Source organism: Leucoraja erinacea, chromosome 35 (assembly GCF_028641065.1).
Source record: "Leucoraja erinacea ecotype New England chromosome 35, Leri_hhj_1, whole genome shotgun sequence".
Taxonomy (NCBI): domain Eukaryota; kingdom Metazoa; phylum Chordata; class Chondrichthyes; order Rajiformes; family Rajidae; genus Leucoraja; species Leucoraja erinaceus.
The window spans coordinates 3,320,828-3,342,691 of NC_073411.1; the positions used below are offsets into that span (position 1 = coordinate 3,320,828).

Below are 21,864 nucleotides of genomic sequence, written 5' to 3' on the forward strand. Positions count from 1 at the left end.
TGGAGACTTTCCCCAAGAGAAGCTGCTGGGTGGCCGGTACCTACAGGTTTTCAAGGTTCAGCCTTGGCCGGATCTGCTTTGTTTGAATCCTCCTCTTCCTCTTGAGTATGATGGACATCATGGAGCGGATGAGGCGATGATCTGTCCAGCAGTTGTCTGCATCGATCATGGCCCTTGTGATGTTCACGTCACGGCGCTCCCTGGCTCCTACAATGACATATCTGTAGTCAATGAGATGCCACTGTTTGGTGTGTGGGTGTCTCCAAGATGCCTTAAGTTTGTTTTTCTAGCGAAAGAGGGTGTGAGTGATGGTGAGGTCGTTCTGAGCACATTTACTGAGAAGCAGAGCTCCATTGGAGTTGATGTTCCCGATGTCTTCTTTTCCTATGGTACCCTTCCAAAGGTGTTGGTCCTGGCCGACCCTGGTGTTGAAGTCTTACATACACACACACACATATACACACACATATACAGACACGCATACACACACATAGACACATACACACACAGGCACACACACACACACACACACACACACACAGGCACACACACACACACACACACACACACACACACACACACACACACACAGACACATACACACATAAATACACACACATACACACACAGGCACACACACACATACACACACAGGCACACACACACATATACAGACACGCATACACACACATAGACACAGACACATACACACATACACATAAATACACACACATACACACACAGGCACACAGCTTAGCTCTTACCACTCCACATAGAAAAAAGAAATAGGCTTTTGAAATTGCAAACCAAGCCTAACCTTAAAAGTGTTCCCAGTCTGTAGTAACAAGGAACTGCAGATGCTAGTTTACAGAAAAAGACACAGTGGGTCAGGCAGCATCCCTGGAGAACATGGATAGGTGATGTTTCGGGTCGGGACCCTCCTTCAGACTGCAAGTGGGAGGGGCAGGGCACAGCATGGCAGGTAATAGGTGAACACAGGTGAGGGGAAGGGGGTTTTATAGGTTGGTTGGACAAAGGCCAGAGATGCAAAATGAAGCAGAAGATGCGAGACAAAAGGACCAGTGAAATGTGAAGCCAGAGGAAGGAATGTAGATGGAGGGGGAGGGGAGGGGAGGGGTGGAGAGGTCGCCTAAACTTGGAGAATTCAATGTTCAAACCGTTGTAAGTTAACCAAGCGGAATATGAGGTGTGGTTCTACAGTTTACTTGGGGCCTCACTCTGACAATGGAGGAGGCCCAAGCAGGCATGGAAATCGCTACCAAAACATGCGGGGGATACAATTTCTTGGCGGCCGCGCGTGCTAACGCGCACACACACGAGGCTTCGGCCGTGGGCCCTGTGGACGGTAACACCGGGAGCTGACCTGGTTGGTGACCGACTCCGAACTCCAGCAACAGCAGCTTCATCCATCCGGAATTGTGGGCTTGAATCAGCCCGTTCACGGGTCTTTCATCGGCCGGTGGGGGCTTCAACATCGGGAGCCTCGATCGCCTCGATGCAGCAGTTTGGTTTTAAGCCGCACCGGGCGCTGAAAGGCCCCACGAACGGGTCGATTCAGCCCTTAGAAAGCGTCTGATAAAGTCCGGATTACTAAACATGGGGGGGGATTGTCCCCCACCTCTCAAAGCATGGGGGGGATGTGTTGGCGTCCCCTCGCCCCCCCCCCCCACATACCTCCACCCCCACCCCCCCCAGGATTTCCGCCTATGGGCCCAGGACAGATAGGTCAGTGTGGGAATGGGAAGGGGAGTTAAAGTGTTTGGCAACCGAGAGGTCAGGTTCACAATCGGGAGACCCAGCAGGCCTCAGCCTGAGCGCAAGTCTTTGGCGAAACGGTCACTGTATATCAACAGTTTCCATTAGATACAGTGCAATAAGTGATGTCCCGACCCAAAACATCACCTATCCATGTTCTCCAGAGACGCTGCCTCTGCCTGTCCTGCTGTGTTACTCCAGCTTGTTGTGTCGATCTTTGGTGTAAACCAGCATCTGCAGTTCCTTCCTACACACTTTACCATAAAGTTATGTCCTCAAGACTTAGATATCTCCACCCTAAGAAAAGGTTAATTTTCCAAGTAAACTTTTGATGACTAGTATTATGACATATAAAAAAACGAAACGTTACTAGTTGGTCTGTTGCTGTGACTGCAATGGTGTTTTGAGATTGAAGAGGTAAAGCTTCTCACAGTACACGTGACAATAAACCAAAATAAGATTTATATTAAAGGTTGAAAGAAATGAAATGCAAACACCTACCTTCTGGAGACAAGGGAGGTTTCGGAGGAAGCTGAAAAAGAACTTACATTGTGAATTTGATTTTTTTAATTAAATTTAAATTAAAGTTAAATTAATTTTTAAAATCAAACTTAGCTGCATATTGTGTAGGCATTATTATACATGTTTGATAAACAGACCCATGTCAACAGAAAGAAGGTCCATTCCAGTGACTAGTCAGAAGCACTTGGTTTATAACTGGTGGGAGAGTCTAGGACTAGAGGTCACAGCCTCAGAATTAAAGGACGTTCTTTTAGGAAGGGGATGAGGAGGAATTTCTTTAGTCAGAGGGTGGTGAATCTGTGGAATTATTTGCCACAGAAGACTGTGGAGGCCAAGTCAGTGGATATTTTTAAGGCAGAGATAGATAGATTCTTGATTAGTACCGATGTCAGAGGTTATGGGGAGAAGGCAGGGGAATGGGGTTAGGAGGGAGAGTTAGATCAGCCATGATTGAATGGTGGAGTAGACTTGATGAGCCGAATGGCCTAATTCTAGTCCTATCACTTATGACCTTATGACTGCAACTGGTGAAGGCTATGATCTTTATTTAGTTGTTCATCGTGTGCTGTTCGGCAATAATACTCACCGCTTTCCCAATAGGAACAGGAAGCTTTGGCCTGCAAACATAGAACAAAGAACATGGAACAGGAAGCTTTGCCTGCGAATATGACAAGTTTGCCTGCACATGATCCATTTCCCTCCGCCCCTCCATATCCATGTGCCAATCTGAAGGCTAGCGTTATTTCTGCCTCCACCACCACCCCTGGCAGTGCATTCCAGACACCCACCACTCTCTGTGTAAAGTAACGTGCCCTGCACATCTCCTTTAAACTTTGTCCCTCTGACTTTATAGTTATACGTTCTAGTCTTTGAAATTTCTACCTTTGTTGTCTGCCCAATCTCTGCCTCTCATAATTTGATATACTTCTATCAGATCTTCAGAGTAAGCAGCCCAAATTTGCCCAACCCCTCCTTGTAATGTGCATCAGGGTGGCACAATGGTAGAGTTGCTCTCTTATGATCCTTGCAGCACCAGAGACCAGGGTTCGATCCTGACTACGGGTGCTGTCTGTACAGAGTTTGTACGTTCTCCCCGTGACCACTTGGGTTTTCTCCGAGAACTTTGGTTTCCTCCCACACTCCAAAAATGTACAGGGTTGTACGTTAATTGGCTTGGTATATATATATATATAAAATGTCCCAATAGACAATAGACAATAGGTGCAGGAGTAGGCCATTCGGCCCTTCATGCCAGTACCGCCATTCAAAGTGATTATGGCTGATCATCCCCAATCAATCCCCTTTCCTGCCTTCTCCCCATATCCCCTGACTCCACTATCTTTAAGAGCCCTATCTAGCTCTCTCTTGAAAGTATCCAAAGAACCGGCCTCCACTGAGGCAAAGAATTCCACAGACTCACAACTCTCTGTGAGAAAAAGTGTTTCCTCGTCTCCGTTCTAAATGGCTTACTCCTTATTCTTAAACTGTGGCCCCTGGTTCTGGACCCCCCAACATCGGGAACATGTTTCCTGCCTCTAGCGTGTCCAAACCTTTAATAATCTTATAAGTCCCCGGTGTGCGTGTAGGAGGTGTTAATGTGCGGGGATCGCTGGTCGGTGCGGACTCATTGGGATGAAGGGCCTGTTTCCGCACTGTATTGCTAAACTAAATACCTTCAATACCCTCTAATCTGGGCCACATTCTGGGAAATATTTACTGCACCCTCTCCAAAGCCTCCATGTGCTCTCTGTAATAGGACGAGCAGATCTTCTCACTATAAAGGTAAAACCTTGGGTTACTTCAATTCAATGTGACCACTAGACCCTCGAGTGCAAAATGTCAGATGATGCCCAGTACAATACTGAGCCTGAAGAAAGGTCTTGAATGGAAACATCACCTAATCCTTTTCTCCAGAGATGCTGCCTGACCCGCTGTGTTACTCCAGCTTCATGTGTCTATTTTTGGTGCCAGCCAGCACCTTCAGTTCCTTCCTACACAGGGTACAGTAAGAGATGGCGTTCACTTACTGTGGATGTGGCTGTACACCTCGAGGGAGGGTTGGCAGCGGTCGGGGATCTGGCATATTTTTACTTCCTCGGCCTGTGGAGAATAAATGTGAGTGCAATGCACAATAGATGAACAGCAGACACAGTCTAACACTCAATAATGTGTCCAATAACCAGCCAAAGTGCATAGGATTTAGGGTAAAATGACGTCCCTTCAGAAAGGAGATGAGAAAGATTTTTTTTAGCCAGGAAGTGGTGAATCTGTGGAATTCATCACCACAGATGGCTGTGGAGGCCAAGTCAATGGGTATTTTTAAGGTGGTGATTGATAGAACCTTGATTAGTAAGGGCGTTAAAGCTTACAGGGAGACCGGGGTTGAGAGGGAAAGATAGATCAGCCGTGATTGAGTGGGCAAGTAGTCTCGATTCTTCTTCTTACCGAGTCCACACAAAACATTAGGTCGTTCAGCCAGAGCTGAATACACTTCTCGACATCTGCACACAATGGTGTCTGTCTTGTGTTTCTTGTGTGGCTTCTTGTGTGTGGTGGTGGAAACAGGGCCATGACGTGACCGCTCTTTCCTTGACCCCGGTAGACTCGATGGGCCGAATGGCCTAATTCTGATCCTATGACTTATGAACATGAACCTTGGGGCTGTAATCCCATCTGAAATATTCCTGATCTCCTGGGAAATATGCAGCCTAAGTATTTTTAAAAAGAGCACATATCAATGATAATTTTTTTCCAATCTCTGTTGTTTTCAAAGAAAAGGCAGCTTAAAGTCATAAGGTCATAAAGAATAGGAAACTTTGCTGGAGTTTAGGCGAATGGGGAGTGATGGGTGGGAGGGTTCATTGAAATGTACAGATTACTGAAAGGCTTGGATAGAGTGGATGTGGAGAGGATGTTTCCACTAGTGGGAGTGTCTAGAACGACAGGTCATAGCCTCAGAATTAAAGGACGTTCCTTTAATTCTGAAATCCTCCCCAGAGTGAAGACTTTCCTGCTCGTTAGACCCAGTTCTTCAAGAAAGTAGCTGGCGGGAGGGAGTGGACTTACTCTCCACGATGTCCAGCTCCAAATATTCACCATCGTCATCATCCTGTGCGAATGTAGAGGTGACAGTGAGTGACAGAGAGACACAAGTACGTCACACACACACGCGTGGACCTGTTTCCCAGCTCTAGAATCCTACCCAACATTAACCTCAACCACTTCCAATGTCTACACATTGTCTTCCATTGCACTAAGCACTTTGTTGTCACATTCATCAATTTATTGAATTAAAAAAAATTATTATATATTAGGATATGATATGATACGATTGGACTGTATTGATCCCAGGAGGAAAATTGATCTGAAACATAAGATAAATGAAACATGCAATTAAAGTAACGAGTGGAAAGTCGAGGATTGGGGATGTGCAAGGATTGGGGGGAAGGTGAGGGGGAGTCAGTCTACCCCACAACAGAAGGGGGGGGGTGGGGTGGGGGGGTGGGGGGGGGGGGGGGGGGGGGGGGGGGGGGGGGGAGAGATGTACAGTTCTATAGCCACAGGGAAAAAACAATCTCCTATGGCATTCTGTGCTGCATCTTGGTGGAACCAGTCTGCTGCTGCTGAAGGTGCTCCTCAGGTTGACCAGTGTGTATCTATCTGTGTGCATGGTGTTTATAGGCCTATTAAGCTGCTGCATGTAATAATGTCATGGTTCCGTTGAAGGTACATATAATAATGTTTTGTTTATAGGGACAATGCATATTAATTAACATTTTGCATGTAAATATGCGAGATTGTAGCTAATCAGCAGCTAATTTCCGTCTCTAGTCCCAGGCAAAGGTAGGCGAAGTGTCTTGCCCAAGGACACAACGACAGTACACACTCCAAGCAGGATTCGAACCGACCACCTTCAGGTTGCTAGCCGAACATATTGTGCTTCTGTGGCACAAAGGCTGAAGGTCGGGCGAGGAGAGGGGCGGCGGTTCGCGAGACGTCCGGACAGAGATGACGGCTGAAACGGACCTGCGGCTGCAGCTGGGACTTGGGGAATATCGGCACAACCTGGTGACTCCGGCAAACGGACTCAGTCGGCTGCTTCTATGCATTGTATTCTGAACTGGGGATTGTGCTTATGTACCGAGATAATCTTACTGAGTAGGAAGCAATTGCAGATGCTGATTTACACCGAAGATAGACACAAAACGCTGGAGTAACACGGCGGGTCTGGCAGCATCTCTGCAGAAAGGAAATTGGTTGAGAGACCTCTTCGGTCTGAAGATGGGTCTCGACATTCTTGCCATAGAGGGAGTACAGAGAATGTTCACCAGACTGATTCCTGGGATGTCAGGACTTTCATATGAAGAAAGACTGGATAGACTTGGTTTGTACTCGTTAGAATTTAGAAGATTGAGGGGGGATCTTATAGAACAGTCAAAATTCTTAAGGGGTTAGACAGGCTAGATGCAGGAAGATTGTTCCCGATGTTGGGGAAGTCCAGAACAAGGGGTCACAGTTTAAGGATTAAGGCAAAGTCTTTTAGGACTGAGATGAGAAAAACTTTTTTCACACAGAGAGTGGTGATTCTCTGGAACTCTCTGCCACAGAAGGTAGTTGAGGCCAGTTCATTGGCTATATTTAAGAGGGAGTTAGATGTGGCCCTTGTGGCTAAGGGGATCCGGGGGTATGGAGAGAAGGCAGGTACGGGATACTGAGTTGGATGATCAGCCATGATCATATTGAATGGCGGTGCAGGCTCGAAGGGCCGAATGGCCTATTCCTGCACCTATTTTCAATGACTATGTCTATGACCCGAGACGTCACCTAAAATTTTACTGATCTGTATACAAAAAAAAAGAATTTCACTGCACCTTGGTAAACGTGGTAACAAATAACCATGGATTTGATGGACTCACGGACTGTGTTACCCGTTACATAACGCTCTATGTGGAAACGTTGTCCCTGAGGGAACTGTACACTGTTTCCCCATTTTTCCGCCACCCCCCCCCCACTCCTCCCTCTCCTGTTACTTCCTCCCTCTTGCCTCACAATCCGCCACTCTTCAAACCTGTCGTGCACCTCTTGTTCTTATTTCTGACCTTTGTTCCAAACCATCTGCCTGTCAAAGAATCCTCCTCGCCCGTGACGACCTATCACCTGCCATGCTTTGACTTGCCCCTCCCCTTTTCCAGCTTTCTTCTCACGCCGCCCCCTGCATTCCGTCTGAAGAAGTTCATGTTCATAGGTTTCAGGAGCAGAATTGGCCCATCAAGTCTATTCCATCTTTCAATCATGGCTGATCTATCTTTCCCTCTCAACCGCATTCTCCTGCCTTCTCCCCATAACCCCTGACACCCGTACTAGTCAAGAATCTATCAGTCTCCGCCTTAACAATATCCATTGACTTGGCCCTCACAGCCATCTGTGGTGATGAATTCCCAACCACTGTGGCAAAGAAGGGTTCCCATCTGAAACGTCACCTATCCATGTTCCCACAGATGCTGCCCGACCCGCTGAGTTGCTCCAGCACTTTGTGTTCTACCAAGTTACCAGGAACCCACAATGTCCAAAAACGCAACGTTTTGAGCCATCGCAAGTACCTTTGGGAGATTCACTGGTCGTTTAGGAACAGTAATTGGGATACTTGGAACCGGCTTGCTTCTGATGGCTCGCTCTGAAAAAAGAAAGGTTTCACAACCATAGAAAGTATAAGACGTATTTGAGGCAGAGGTTCACTTGCACCTCCTCCAATCTCATCTCGTGTATCCGTGTTTGCCGCAAGACCAAGCACAGCAATAGTTTCGCTCAACACATGCTCAATCCACCCAGACCTACGCGATCTCCCGGTTGCCAAACATTTTAACTCCCCCTCCCATTCCCACACTGACCTTTCTGTCCTGGGCCTCCCCCACTGTCAGAGTGAGGCCCAGCGCAAATTGGAGGAACAGCACCTCATATTCCGCTTGGGCAGCTTACACCCCAGCGGTATGAACATTGATTTCTGTAATTTCAAGTAACCCTTGCCCTCTCTCTCCATATCTCCCCCACACTAGTCATCTTCCTGGTTTCACTGTTCTTATCCCGTTGTAATCACTCTTCCACAGTCAACAGTGGACCATTGTGGGCTCCATCTTTCCAGAGTCATCGGTGCCGGCTCTGATTTGTTCCGTCTACACCTCTAGCTTCTCTTTCCCCTGACGCTAAGTCTGATGAAAGGTCACGACCCAAAACGTCACCCATTCCTTTTCTGTAAATAGATGTTGCCTGACCCGCTGAGTTACTCCGGCATCTTGTGTCTTTTGAAAGCATTAGATGACTTGGTTGGAGGTCTTTGATGTGATTTTCAAGAATATAAGCAGGGGACAAAAGGAATGAATGACTAAATGACATTTACGTCCTAAACGTCCTAAAAGCTGCGACCCCCCCGATGTGGGAGCTTGATCGCCACGACAACGGAAGGCTCGAGGCCCACGACCGCAGGAGAACAAAGATGGGAAGAGATTGGACTTTTTTTTTCACCTTCCATCACAGTGAGGAAAGTGGAGGAGTCACTGTGGTGGATATTTATGTTAAAATGGATTGTGTGTGTTTTGTTGCTTTTTATTGAATGAATGAATGTATGAATGAATGAATGTATGAATGAATGAATGAGTGAATTACCTTACCCTTCCGTATCTCCAGACTCCCTCTCCCCTGACTCTCAGTCTGAACAAGGGTCTCGACCCAAAAAGTCACCCATTCCTTCACTCCAGAGATGCTGTCAATCCTGCTGAGTAACTCCAGCATTTTGTGTCTTATCTTCAGTGTATAACCAGCATCTACAGTTCATTCCTGCACGCTATCATGCTATCGTGCAAGTGGCACTGAATGGTGATAACGAGCTGTTCGATGTTAATACTCCTCCCTCGGTTGACAATAGACAATAGACAATAGACAATAGGTGCAGGAGTAGGCCATTCGGCCCTTCGAGCCTGCACCGCCATTCAATATGATCATGGCTGATCATCCAACTCAGTATCCTGTACCTGCCTTCTCTCCATACCCCCTGATCCCTTTAGCCACAAGGGCCACATCTAACTCCCTCTTAAATATAGCCAATGAACTGGCCTCAACTACCTTCTGAGGCAGAGAATTCCACAGATTCACCACTCTCTGTGTGAAATCTTTTTTTCTCATCTCAGTCCTAAAAGACTTCCCCCTTCCCCCTTAACTTCCCCCATAACAACCTATCCCCTGACTCCGCTATTTTTAAGAGCCCTATCTAGCTCTCTCTTGAAAGCATCCAGAGAACCCGCCTCCACCGCCCTCTGAGGCAGGGAATTCCACAGACTCACCACTCTCTGTGAGAAAAAGTGTTTCCTCGTCTCCGTTCTAAATGGCTTACTCCTTATTCTTAAACTGTGGCCCCTGGTTCTGAACTCCCCCAACATCGGGAACATGTTTCCTGCCTCTAGCGTGTCCAAGCCCTTAACAACCTTAAATGTTTCAGTGACTTTTGATGCGTTGAAAGTAGATTGCAGGCAGGCAGGAACTTCCATTCTGATTCAGTGGTTCAATTTGGCAATTAAGCTATCACAGGTTGTTTGTTTTTGATACAAATGTAGTAGAACACCTGGAAAACAGCTGGAGTTTGGTTCATCTTTAGCTTGAGTGAAATTTGAATCTGAATCTGAATCACAGAGCAGCTTGTGTCGGAAGGACCTACAGATAGACACAAATAGCTGGAAGTAACTGGTGGGGGATTGAGGTGTAGAATGACTGAATGTCCATAGTAAAGATGAGGGGGTGGGGGCTCAGAAAGTGGAAGTTATTAATGAGACTAAGGGCATGTGAGGTATCTTGGACATAGGTCAGGAGAGATTGGACCAGGGGGGGGATAGGATGGAGTTGAGGTATGTGGAAATTCTTTTCCATGGGACAGGAGCAGGCAGAAACAATGGGTTTGCCAGGGCGGTTGTGTTTGTGGATTTTGGGGGAGAAGGTAAAAGCGGGCTTTGCAGGGCTGGGAAACGATACGGTTGGAGGCTGAGGAAGGCAGACAGCTAGAAGGGATGAAATCAGAAATGGTGTTTGAGATTCAGGCCTGGTGCTCGTCTGTGGGGTCAACTGCAGATGCTGGTTTACACCGAAGATAGACACAAAATGCTGGAGTAACTCAGCGGGACAGGCAGCATCTCTGGAGACAAGGGATAGATGATGTTTCTGGTCTGCCTTACATCGCCAGTGACCCAGGTTCAATCCTAACTATAGGTGCTGTCTGTGTGGAGTTTGCAAGTTCGCCTGTGACCACGTGGGTTTCCTCCGGATGCTCCGGTTTCTTCCCACATCTCTAAGATATGCGGGTTTGTAGGTTAATTGGCTTTTGGAACTTGCCCCTGGCGTTGCAGTGGAATAACTAGTGTGAGCAGGTGATCAATGGTCAGCATAGACTCGGTGGGCCGAAGGGCCTGTTTCCATGCTGTATCGCAAAACTAAACGAAAATTAACTAGATAGATGTAGAAGTAGATTAATTTCCTTTAGACTTTAGACCTTAGAGATACAACGTGGAAACAGGCCCTTCGGCCCACCTTGTCCGTGCCGACTAGTGATCACCCGCACATTAGCACTATCCTACACACTCTGGACAATCTACAATGTTGCAGAAGCCAATTGACCTACAAACCTGTACTTATTTGGAGTGTGGGAGGAAACTGGAGCACCTGGTGAAAGCCCACACAGTCCCAGTGAGAATGTGTAAACTCTGTACACACAGCACCCATGGTCGGGATCGAACCCGGGTTTCTTCCTCTGTGCTATGGTGCGCCATTGTGGTGTGCAGCTTATCGTGGCTGGAGAAACCCAGCGGGTCAGGCAGCATCTGTGGAGAAGGAAGGATGTTTGACATGTTGGGCTGAGACCCTGCATCAGGAATGAATGTGTAAAGAGGATAGACAGTATATAGGAGGGGGAGGAGAGGGGGGGGAGAGGGGGGGAGAGGGGGGGGGAGAGGGGGGGGGAGAGGGGGGGGAGAGGGGAGAGGGGGGAGGTAGAGGGGGGGGGGGAGAGGGTGGGGGAGAGGCAGGGGGAGAGGGGGGGGGGAGAGGCGAGAGGGGGAGGTGGGGGGGGGAGGGGGGGGGGGGGGGAGAGGTGGGGGGAGAGGTTGGGGCGGGGGGGGGGCAGGGTGAGAGGTGGGGGGGAGGGGGGGGGAGGGGGGGGGGAGAGGAGGGTGGGAGGGGGGGGAGATGTGGGGGGGGAGGGTGGGCGGGAGAGGCAGGGGCCAGTACGTGAAAGATGGAACCAGGTTTAGTTTAGTTTAGAGGTACAGTACGGAAACAGGCCCTTCGGCCAACTGAGTCCGCGCCGACCAGCGATCCCCGCACACTAACACCATCCCACACACACTAGAGATAATTTACAATTTTACTGAAGCCAATTAACCTGCAAACCTGTACGTCTTTGGAATGTGGGAGGAAAGCGGAGCACTCGACAAAAACCCACACAGGTCAGGGGGAGAACGTGCAAACTCCGTACAGACAGCACCCGTTGTCAGGATTGAACCCGGGTCTCTGGTGCTGTGAGGCAGCAACTCCAGCACTGAGCCACCGTGGTGAGGAGAGGGAAGGTGGGCAGGTGAAGCCTGGTGCAGGGAGTGCAGGGGGTGGGTGGAGATGGCGGGTGAAAGGATGAGAGAGATAAGGAGGCAGTTAAACCCCTTTACACTGGCAATAATGAGTACACTGACCAACACCACTCCACACACGTTATACTGACTATCACCTCCCTGCACACGATATACAGACCATCACTACTCTACACACATTATACTGACCACAGCCCTCTACGCACCCAGACATGTTGCAGTTTGAAACTATCTCTGTCCCCATGGCTGCTGCCTGACCTGTTTGTTTGCCCTGGATGTTGTCCAGCTTCTGTAGATGTTTTGGAGCCGTATTTATTAATTCAAGGGGATATTGTGGAGAGTATTCCATCAAAAAACCTTGATTTGTGCTTAAGACATAAACACAAAATGCTGGAGTAACTCAGCAGGACAGGCAACATCTCTGGAGAAAAGGAATGTGTGGCGCTTCGGATCGAAACCCTTCTTTAGTCTGAAGAAGTTTCTTGACCCGATGCGTCACCAATTCATTCTCTTCAGAGATGCTTCCCGACCAACTAGAGTTGCGAGTCTGTGGAATTCTCTGCCTCAGAGGGCGGTGGAGGCAGGTTCTCTGGATACTTTCAAGAGAGAGCTAGATAGGGCTCTTAAAAATAGCGGAGTCAGGGGATATGGGGAGAAGGCAGGAACGAGGTACTGATTGGGAATGATCAGCCATGATCACATTGAATGGTGGTGCTGGTTTGAAGGGCCAAATGGCCTACTCCTGCACCTACTGTCTATTGTCAACTACGAGTTACTCCAGCGCTTTTTGGCTAACTTTGGTTTAAACCAGCATCTGCAGTTCCTTCCTACACATTTAATTTTAATTTGTGCTGCATTGATTGTGGTAACTGCAAGGAATAGAGGTTTGAGTTGGATTAAATGTCAACATTTCAAGAATCCCAGATGTGAAATCAAGCTGCATTGAACATTGAGGGCAATGGGCGGCATGGTGGTGCAGCGGGTAGAGCTGCTGCATCACTGCACCAGAGACCCGGGTTCGATCCTGACCTCGGGTGCTGCCTGTGTGTGAAGTTTGCACGTTCTCCCCGAGACCGCGTGGGTTTCCTCCGGGTGCTCTGGTCTCCTCCAACTTCCCAAAGTACTGTGTGTGTGTAGGTTAATTGGCCTCTGTAAATTGCCCCTGGTGTGCAGGAAGTGGATGAGAAAGAGGGATCATATAGAACTAGTGTGAACGGATGATCGATTGTCAGCATGGACTCGGTGGGCCGAAGGACCTGTTTCCATGCTGTATCACTAAACTAAATTAAAGTTCAGATTCCACACCATTACTTCCATCTTTCCTGAAATAATTCCTTCCTGGCACAGCGGTAGAGTTGCTACCTTACAGCGCCAGAGACAGGGTTCGATCCTGTCTACGGGCGCTGTCTGTACGGAGTTTTACGTTCTCCCTGTGACCTGTGTGGGTTTTCTCCGAGATCATCAGTTTCCTCCCACACTCCAAAGACGTGCAGGTTTGTAGGTTAATTGGCTCGTTATAATTGTAAAATTGTCCCTAGTGTGTGTAGGATAGTGTTCGTGTGCGGGGATCGCTGGTCGGCATGGACTCGGTGGGCCGAAGGGCCTGTTTCTACGCTGTATCTCTAAAATAAACAAAAAATTAAACCTTGACAGTTTTGCTGTAATAAAGAATGTGTGAATTGAGGATTAAATAAGGTTGCAATTTCTTACCTACGTATTCACTATTGTTATTCATTTTGACAGGTGTCGGGGTGATCATGGGGCGTTCAATTGGTGGTGGTTCATAGGTATCTCCATCATCACAGCCATCATCCTGGAATGGACCAAGACATGATGCCCATTTTATCGGTAGTGAAGAAACCAAATTCAGTGTTAGCATTCATTTTAAAAAGGCTTGTATACAAAGAACAGGGATGTAATGCAGAGGCTCTATAAGATGCTGGTCAGGCCGCATTTGGAATATTGTGAGCAATTTTGATCACCACATCTGAGGAAGGATCTGAGGCTCTGGAGAAGGTCCACAGGAGGTTTACACCAATGATCCAAGGAATGAGTAGGTTAACGGTTAAAATAAGATGAGCGTTTGTCGGCACTGGGCCTGTGCTCGCTGGAGTTATAGAAGAACAAGGAGGGGACCTCATTGAAACGTGCAGAATAATGAAAGGCTTGGATAGAGTTGATGTGGAGAGGATGTTTCCACTAGTGGAAAAGTCTAGGATTAGAGGTCATAGTCTCAGAATTAAAGGACGTTCTTTTAGGAAGGAGATGAGGTGACTTTTTTTTAGTCAGAGGGTGGTGAATCTATGGAATTCTTTGCCACAGAAGAATGCGGAGGCCGAGTTAGTGGATATTTTTAAGGCAGAGATAGATAGATTCTTGATTAGGACGGGTATCAGAGGTTATGGGGAGAAGGCAGGAGAATGGGGTTAGGAGGGAGAGATAGATCCGGGCTGAATGGCCTAATTCTATTCCTATTCCTTATGACCTTCCTTTCCATCTTATCCCAGCAGCAGCCTTGAACATTTGGTGAGGCCTATGAGACATGTGGGTTCTTGAACTCAGTTTTGGTCACTCTGCTGCAGGAAAGAAGATGGGGCTGATGTTATCGACCTCCCCGTGCTGGTGGGCCCTGTCAAACAGAGACAGCAGCAGCAGAAATGCAACCTCAGTTGCCGTGGCTTGGCGCCAACCCAGAGCATGCGCCCCGTTTAGGGCGGGCACCTACGGGAGTCGAACCGGATGGCATCACCCTGCTGCAGACCTCTGTTGCCTCAAGCGCAAGAAGAAGGAGGAAAGAAGATCAGGGATGCTCCAGTATGTCTAATACGTGGACCTTGGACTCCAGCACTCTGTGTCTTTCCATTTGTGAATCTGTCTCTTTAAGTCTTAACCACATAGGTCCAGGGCAGGGAATTTGCCTGCTCTTTGTGTTCAACCAGGGCCACATTGAAAGACTCCCTTTATCTAGCCTGCGCTGTAAATAGCAACAGCCCCAGGGTAATTTCCAACTTCCGTAAATCATTCCTTCTTGATAAGCAAAGAGCTTTTGAATATATTCAAATTTTAGTGTTAGTAAATAAAGCATGAGGAATGGTCTAATTTTCAGTGGAAGTCAGTCAGACACAAAAAGCCGGAGTAACCCAGCGGGGCAGGCAGCATCTCTGGAGAGAAAGAATGGGCGACGCTTCGGGTCGTTTGAAGAAGAGTCTCGATCCGAAACGCCACGCATTCTTTCTCTCCAGAGATGCTGCCTGTCCCGCTGAGTTACTCCAGCGTTTTGTGTTTGTCTTCGGTGTAAACCAGCATCTGCAGTTCCTTCCTACACAGGGAGGTCTTGAAGACTACGCCTGCAGTCAGTGCGTTCAGCTGCAACTCCATATGGACATTGTTAAGGAACTAGAGCTGCAGTTAAATGACCTCGGGTACTGACCTCCCCACCATCGAAGGGATGTACAGGAGGTGCTGCCTCATAAAAGGCAGCCAACTTCATCAGAGACCCACACCACCCTGGCCATGCTCTCATTTCACTCCTGCCTGGGGTGGTGGCTGATGTAAATGGGTACAGTTTAGTTTATTGCCACGTGTACATCAGAAAGACAACACATCATTACAAGCGACCCATTTACAGTGTGCAGATACATGATAAGGGAATAATGTTTAGTGCAAGGTAAAGCCAGCAAAGCCCGACAAAGGATAGTCTGAGGGACACCAGAGGTAGATAGTAGTTCAGCACTGCTCTCTGGTTGCTGTAGGATGATTCAGTTGCCTGATTACAGCTGGGAAGAAACTGTCACTGAATCTGGAGGTGTGCGTTTTCACACTTCTGTACCTTTTGCCTGATGGGAGAGGGGAGAGGAGGGAGTGGCCGGGGTGAGACTGGTCCTTGATGATGCTGCTGGCCTTGCCGAGGCAGCGTGAGGTGTAGATGGAGTCAATAGAAGGGAGGTTGGTTTGTGTGATGTTCTGGGCTGCGTCCACAATTCACTGCAATTTCTTACTGTCCTGGATGGAGCTGTTCCCAAACCAAGCTGTGACATGCTTGAAGAGACTTTTGGATAGGCAGGGAATGGAGGGGTAGGGAATATGTGCAGGCAGATAAGAGATGGTCTTGGCATCACGTTCAGCACAGACATTGTGGGCCGAAGGGCCAGTTCCTGTGCTGTGCTGTTTTATGTTCCAACATTAAGTGGATGGGGTACAGGGCAGAATTTGTCAGAAGGAACTGCAGATGCTGGTTTAAACCAAAGATGAGATAATTAGCACAAATAGATTATGATCAAAGTGCAGGTTTTCAGGATTATAAATGGAGGAGAATGTATACCCAGAGTACTCACCGGCTCATTGTGAGACCACATTTGTTCCACTTGTTGATCTATTATCAAAAAGTATTATGTTAGAAATTAAAGAACAAAAAGAGACATGTAACAGGACAACAAACCAGCCAACAACAACAACACTCACCTCACTGATAGACAGGCTCCATCCATACACAACTACTCTACATCGGTGAGACCAAGTGCAGGCTTGGCGATCACTTCCCCCAACACCTCCGCTCAGTTCGCAATAACCAACCTGATCTCCCGGTGGCTCAGCACTTCAACTCTCCATCCCATTCCGAATCTGACCTTTCTCTCCTGGGCATCCACCATTGCCAGAGTGAGGCCCACCGCAAATTGGAGGAGCAGCACCTCATGTTTATCTAGTGACGATGAGCATGAAACCATATGATTGTCATCATAACCCCGTAGCAGTTCCAGCTGCAACGGTCAGGCAAAGGCCTCCGTTGCCATGATGTAAGAACGGAGAGGTTGAGAAGGAGTTTCTTCCCAGAGGCCATTCGGACTGTAAACTCCCATCTCACCAGGGACTAATTTTACTGAACTACTCCACTGCTTTTTATTAAATTGCCTTTTTTTTCCTTTTTCCTTCCGCCCACAATAATTAATATGTAAAAGAATATGTGATTCTGTTCCATTCTGTTTGTAGTTTGTTTGTTTGTTTGTTTGTTTGTCTTTTTGCACAAAGTCCACGAGCATTGTCACTTTTCATTTCACTGCGCATCGCGTATGTGTATGTGACAAATAAACTTGACTTGACTTGACTTGATAACCCTGTGATCTTTCTGAAAGGAAATGTGTTCTGTTTTCCCTCTCTAGGTAATAGAAAGATCCATTGTACTTAGCTTTGGGCCCCATATCTGAGGGAGGATGTGCTGACTCTGGAGAGGGTCCAGAGGAGGTTTACAAGAATGATTCCAGGAATGAGTGGGTTAACATATGATGAGCATTTGACAGCACTGGGCCTCGACTCGCTGGAGTTTAGAAGGTTGAGGGGGGACCTCATTGAAACTTACGGAATAATGAATGGTATAGATGGAGTGGATGTGGAGAGGATGTTTCCACTAGTGGGAGAGTCTAGGACCAGAGGTCACAGCCTCAGAATTGAAAGGTGCTCTTTTAGAAAGGATGTGAGGAGGAACTTCTTTAGTCAGAGGGTGGTGAATCATCAAGGACCCACACCATCCTGGCCACACACTCATCTCTCCACTGCCATCAGGTAGAAGGTACAGGAGCCTGAATCTGCAACATCCAGGTTCAGGAATAGGTTCTTCCCCACAGCCATCAGGCTATTAAACTCAGCACAAAAACAAACTCTGAACTATAACAGCCTATTGCACTTTATCTGTTTATTTATTGTGTATATATATGGTCGATGCTATATGGACACACTGATTTGTTCTGTATTTATGCTTACTATATTCTGTTGTGCTGCAGCAAAGCAAGAATTTAATTGTCCTATCTAGGACACATGACAATAAACTCTCTTGACTTGACTTGACTTGACTTGACTTCTTGAATCTATGGAATTGCCATAGAATTTCCTGTGTGGGCCAAGTAAGTGGATATTTTTAAGGCAGAGATAAAATTCTTGATTAGAACAGGTATCAAGGGTTATGGGGAGAAGGCAGGAAATGGGATTAGGAGGCAGAGAGATCAACCATGATTGAATGGTGGAGTGGGCCGAATGGCCTAATTCCACTCATATAACCTATGAACGTATTAACATGAACTTAACTGTAAATCTAATTAAGGATGATAAATGAAGAAGCAATGCAGCAAACCACGTTCCATAACAGAAGAAAACATGAACCAGGCGGTTCACAGCCAGTAATAATTAGAACCAGGATTTTGCCATCAATGCCAAAAGTGCCTTTTTTGATGATTTCCCCCAGATAAAGCGTTTTTCACGATCAAGTGCCTAAATCAGCCTTTTTATGCCGTTTTGCTAAAAGGTGGTGTTGAAGTTAGTACACTATGGTTAGATTTTTACAAAATAACGTACATTTTGAACTATATCTAATTGAAGTTTCTTGGATGCGGCCTTATTAGATTACAGCTAACTTACTGCGGCATTGCAACATGAAAAGGTTCCCCACCTCTGGTCTAGGACCAGAGGGCACAGCCTCAGGATAACAGGATCTACTGTACCTTTAGAATGGAGATGAGGAGAAATGTCTTTAGCCAGAGAGAGGGTGGTGAATCTATGGAATTCATTGCCACAGACATCGAAACATAGAAAAACATAGAAAATATGTGCAGGAGTAGGTCATTTGGCCCTTCGTGTCAGCACCGCCATCCAATATGATCATCGCTGATCATCCAAAATCAGTACCTCATTCCTGCTTTCTCCCCATATCCCTTGCTTCCCTTCGCCCCAAGAGCTAAATCTATCTCTCCCTTGAAAACATCCAGTGAATTAGCCTCCACTGCCTTCTGTGGCAGAGAATTCCACAGATTCACAATCTCTGGGTGAAAAATGTTTCCTCATTTCAGTCCTAAATCAGCTTACGCTAAATGGCTTACGGCTGTGGAGGCGATGTCATGGGGTATTTTTAAAGTGGAGATTGATAGATTCTTGATTAACGAAGGTTATAGGAAGAAGGCAGGAGAATGGGGTTGGGAGGGAAAAATAAATCAGACATGATCCGGGCGGTCATGGTGGCGCAGCGGTAGAGTTGCTGCCTTACAGCGAATGCAGTGCCAGAGACCCTGGTTCGATCCCGACTACGCCTGCTATCTATACAGAGTTTTACGTTCTTCCCATGACCTGCGTGGGTTTTCTCCGAGATCTTCGATTTCCTCCCAAACTCCAAAAACGTTCAGGTTTATCGGTTAATTGGCTTGGTAAATGTGAAAATTGTCCCTAGTGTGTGTAGGATAGTGTTAATGTGCGGGGATCGCTGGTCGGTGTGGACCCGGTGGGCTGAAGGGCCTGTTTCCGCGCTGTATATCTAAACTAAACTAAACTAAACTAAACTAAACATGATTGAATGCCAAATGGCCTAATTCTGCTCCTATTTCTTATGATCTTATGGTCAATCCCAAATATGGCACATGCCAAGATGTGCCTGCTTGGAATTTCATTCACCAAACAACCCATAAATGTCATCATCTTTTAGGTTTAGGTTTATCAATATCCACCGGGTAGCGGCATAAATGGCTGCCTCGCCAACAGTCTGTCTGTCCATTCCTTCTTTGTGTTTTAATTGTATGTGTTAAATGTGTATTTTTAGTGTTCCTTAGCTTGTTTTATGAGGGGGGTGGTGGGGGAAACTTTTTTTAAATCTCTTACCTCGACAGAGATGTGATTTTGTTCCGTATCGTATCTCCGTCTGCACTGCGGCCTAACATCAAGGACTTGCTGGAGACCGACTTCGGGAACTCCAACCGCGGGAGCCTGCGGACTTACCATCATGGAGCCTGCGGTCTCTGGTCAGAGACCGACTTCGGGAACTCCCGCGGGAGTTTCAACCGCCTCGACGCGGGGGCTTCCACCGCCGGATACGGGAGCTTCGATCGCCCCAACAGATGGTTCGACTGCCTCAACCACAAGAGATTAAAGAGGAAGAAGGTTGGACTTTTTTGCCTTCCATCACAGTGGGGAATGTGGGGAATCCGCTGTGGTGGATGTTTATGTCAACTTTTATGTATTTGTGTGTCTTGTTGCTTTTTTTTCGTACGGCTGTATGGGAAATCGCAAATCACTTAATTGGTACACGTGACAATAAAAGATCTTTGAAACCTTTGATTATTATCATGTGTATCAAGCTATGTTTTGCCCACTATCCAACCCAACCATATTATTCACTACACAGATATAATCATGCCAAACTTAAGCACAATAGGTGGAGCAAAGGAATAGGTGGGCAAAGCTCTAATGTGAAATGGGCAAAAGTTAAAGGAAATTAGTGGGGCAAATTTATTTAGAGAGTGTTGGGTGCCTGGAACTTGCTGCCAGGATGGTGGTGGTGGAGGTACGATAGTGGCATTTAGGAGGGTATTGGATAGGCATGGGTATGCATGGAATGGAGGGATATGAATTAGGTGCAGGCAGACAAGATTAGTTTAACTTGGCATCTTGGATGACAGAGACAATATGGGCTGAAGAGCCTGCTCCTATGCCATATTGTTCTATGTTTAAGAAGGAACTGCAGATGCTGGAAAATCGAAGGTACACAAAAATGCTGGAGAAACTCAGCGGGTGCAGCAGCATCTACGGAGCGAAGGAAATAGGCAACAGAAGGGTTTCGCCCCGAAACGTTGCCTATTTCCTTCGCTCCATAGATGCTGCTGCACCCGCTGAGTTTCTCCAGTATTTTTGTGTACCTTCCGTATTGTTCTATGTTTGAGATCCAATTTGAGATACCAGCGGCCAAGACAGATGTGTACAGCAATTCATTCTTCCCCCGCACAATTAAAGCATGGAATAATCTTCACCCTACCTTAGTTACCCAACCAGATGCAACTAAATTTAAGGCAGCTCTTCTTCTACAAGAACCCTTTTTTGCTGAAGTCCACCCTCCGCCACTTCCAGTTTAAATTCCATTTGGAATATTTTGGAGGACCAAGATCCAAGAATGTAGGGTCGAGTGAGGTGTAAGACAGAAGACCAGATTAATGGTTTAGGTTTAGGTTTATAATTGTCATGTGTACCGAGGTACAGTACAAAGCTTTGTTCTGCAAGCTATCCACACAGATCAGATAAACCATAAAAAATACATTCAAGTCAAACTCAAGCACAATAGAGCAAAAGGGAAGATACAGAGTGCAGAATATAGTTCTCAGCATTGTAGCGCACCAGTTCCAGAGACAACGTCCAATGTCTGCCATGGGGTAGAGGTGAATCAGACAGTACCCTAGCTTATGGAAGGGCCGTTCAGAAATCTGGTAACATTTCACCCCAAACAAAAAATTGATTTTCTATTGTGTAGAGATGAGATAAAACATGCAATTACATTTCTGGACACCATCTATTAGTATTAAATAATTTAGTAATTATTCCCTGCTATTGAATTTTCACCGTTAAGTTTAGGAGTATTTAACATGCTTTATCTTAGTTAACTTAAAATATTACACATTACTCAGAGACACAATTCCTTGTGAAATGTGTTGTGTTTGTACTGCACCTGTCTACATAAGGTAGATCAAAATGCTGGAGAAACTCAGCGGGTGAGGCAGCATCTATGGACCCAAGGGTATCGACCTGAAACGTCACCTATTCCTTCGCGTCATAGATGCTGCCTCACCCGCTGAGTTTCTCCTGCATTTTTATCCACCTTCGATTTTTCCAGCATCTGCAGTTCCTTCTTATACATATCTATCCAAATGCCCCAAACCAAGTGTACTTGGAAGATAGACACAAAATGCTGGAGTAACTCAGCAGGACAGGCAGCATCTATGGAGAGAAGGAATGGGTGACGTTTTGGGTACTTGGACTTGACTGCCCATCACCCATGCCAACTCAAAGCCAATCCTTGTGTTTCCAACAGAGCAGAAACCTTGAAGCCAACAGCATTGCAACATTATCAATCTGAAGAAGGCTCCTGACCTGAATCGTCACCTATTCCTTTTCTCCAGAGATGCTGTCTGACCCGTTGAGTTACTCC

The 21,864-nt window shown here is 46.8% G+C and overlaps 1 protein-coding gene across 2 annotated transcripts in view; it reads right to left on the reverse strand.

The window, feature by feature from the left end:
- Window positions 1-21,864, reverse strand: part of si:dkeyp-117b11.1 (SH2 domain-containing protein 6) — a 45,027-nt gene that overhangs the window by 22,385 nt on the left and 778 nt on the right. For both annotated transcript variants that reach the window (XM_055662046.1, XM_055662045.1), the window contains exons 2-8: window positions 16,253-16,290; window positions 13,629-13,731; window positions 7,899-7,972; window positions 5,365-5,407; window positions 4,326-4,398; window positions 2,885-2,915; window positions 2,278-2,308 (exon numbers count right to left, since the gene is read on the reverse strand). In XM_055662046.1, the coding sequence (XP_055518021.1) occupies window positions 2,278-2,308; window positions 2,885-2,915; window positions 4,326-4,398; window positions 5,365-5,407; window positions 7,899-7,972; window positions 13,629-13,731; window positions 16,253-16,273 (376 nt within the window). In that variant the 5' untranslated portion in view covers window positions 16,274-16,290. The remainder of the gene's footprint in view (window positions 1-2,277; window positions 2,309-2,884; window positions 2,916-4,325; window positions 4,399-5,364; window positions 5,408-7,898; window positions 7,973-13,628; window positions 13,732-16,252; window positions 16,291-21,864) is intronic.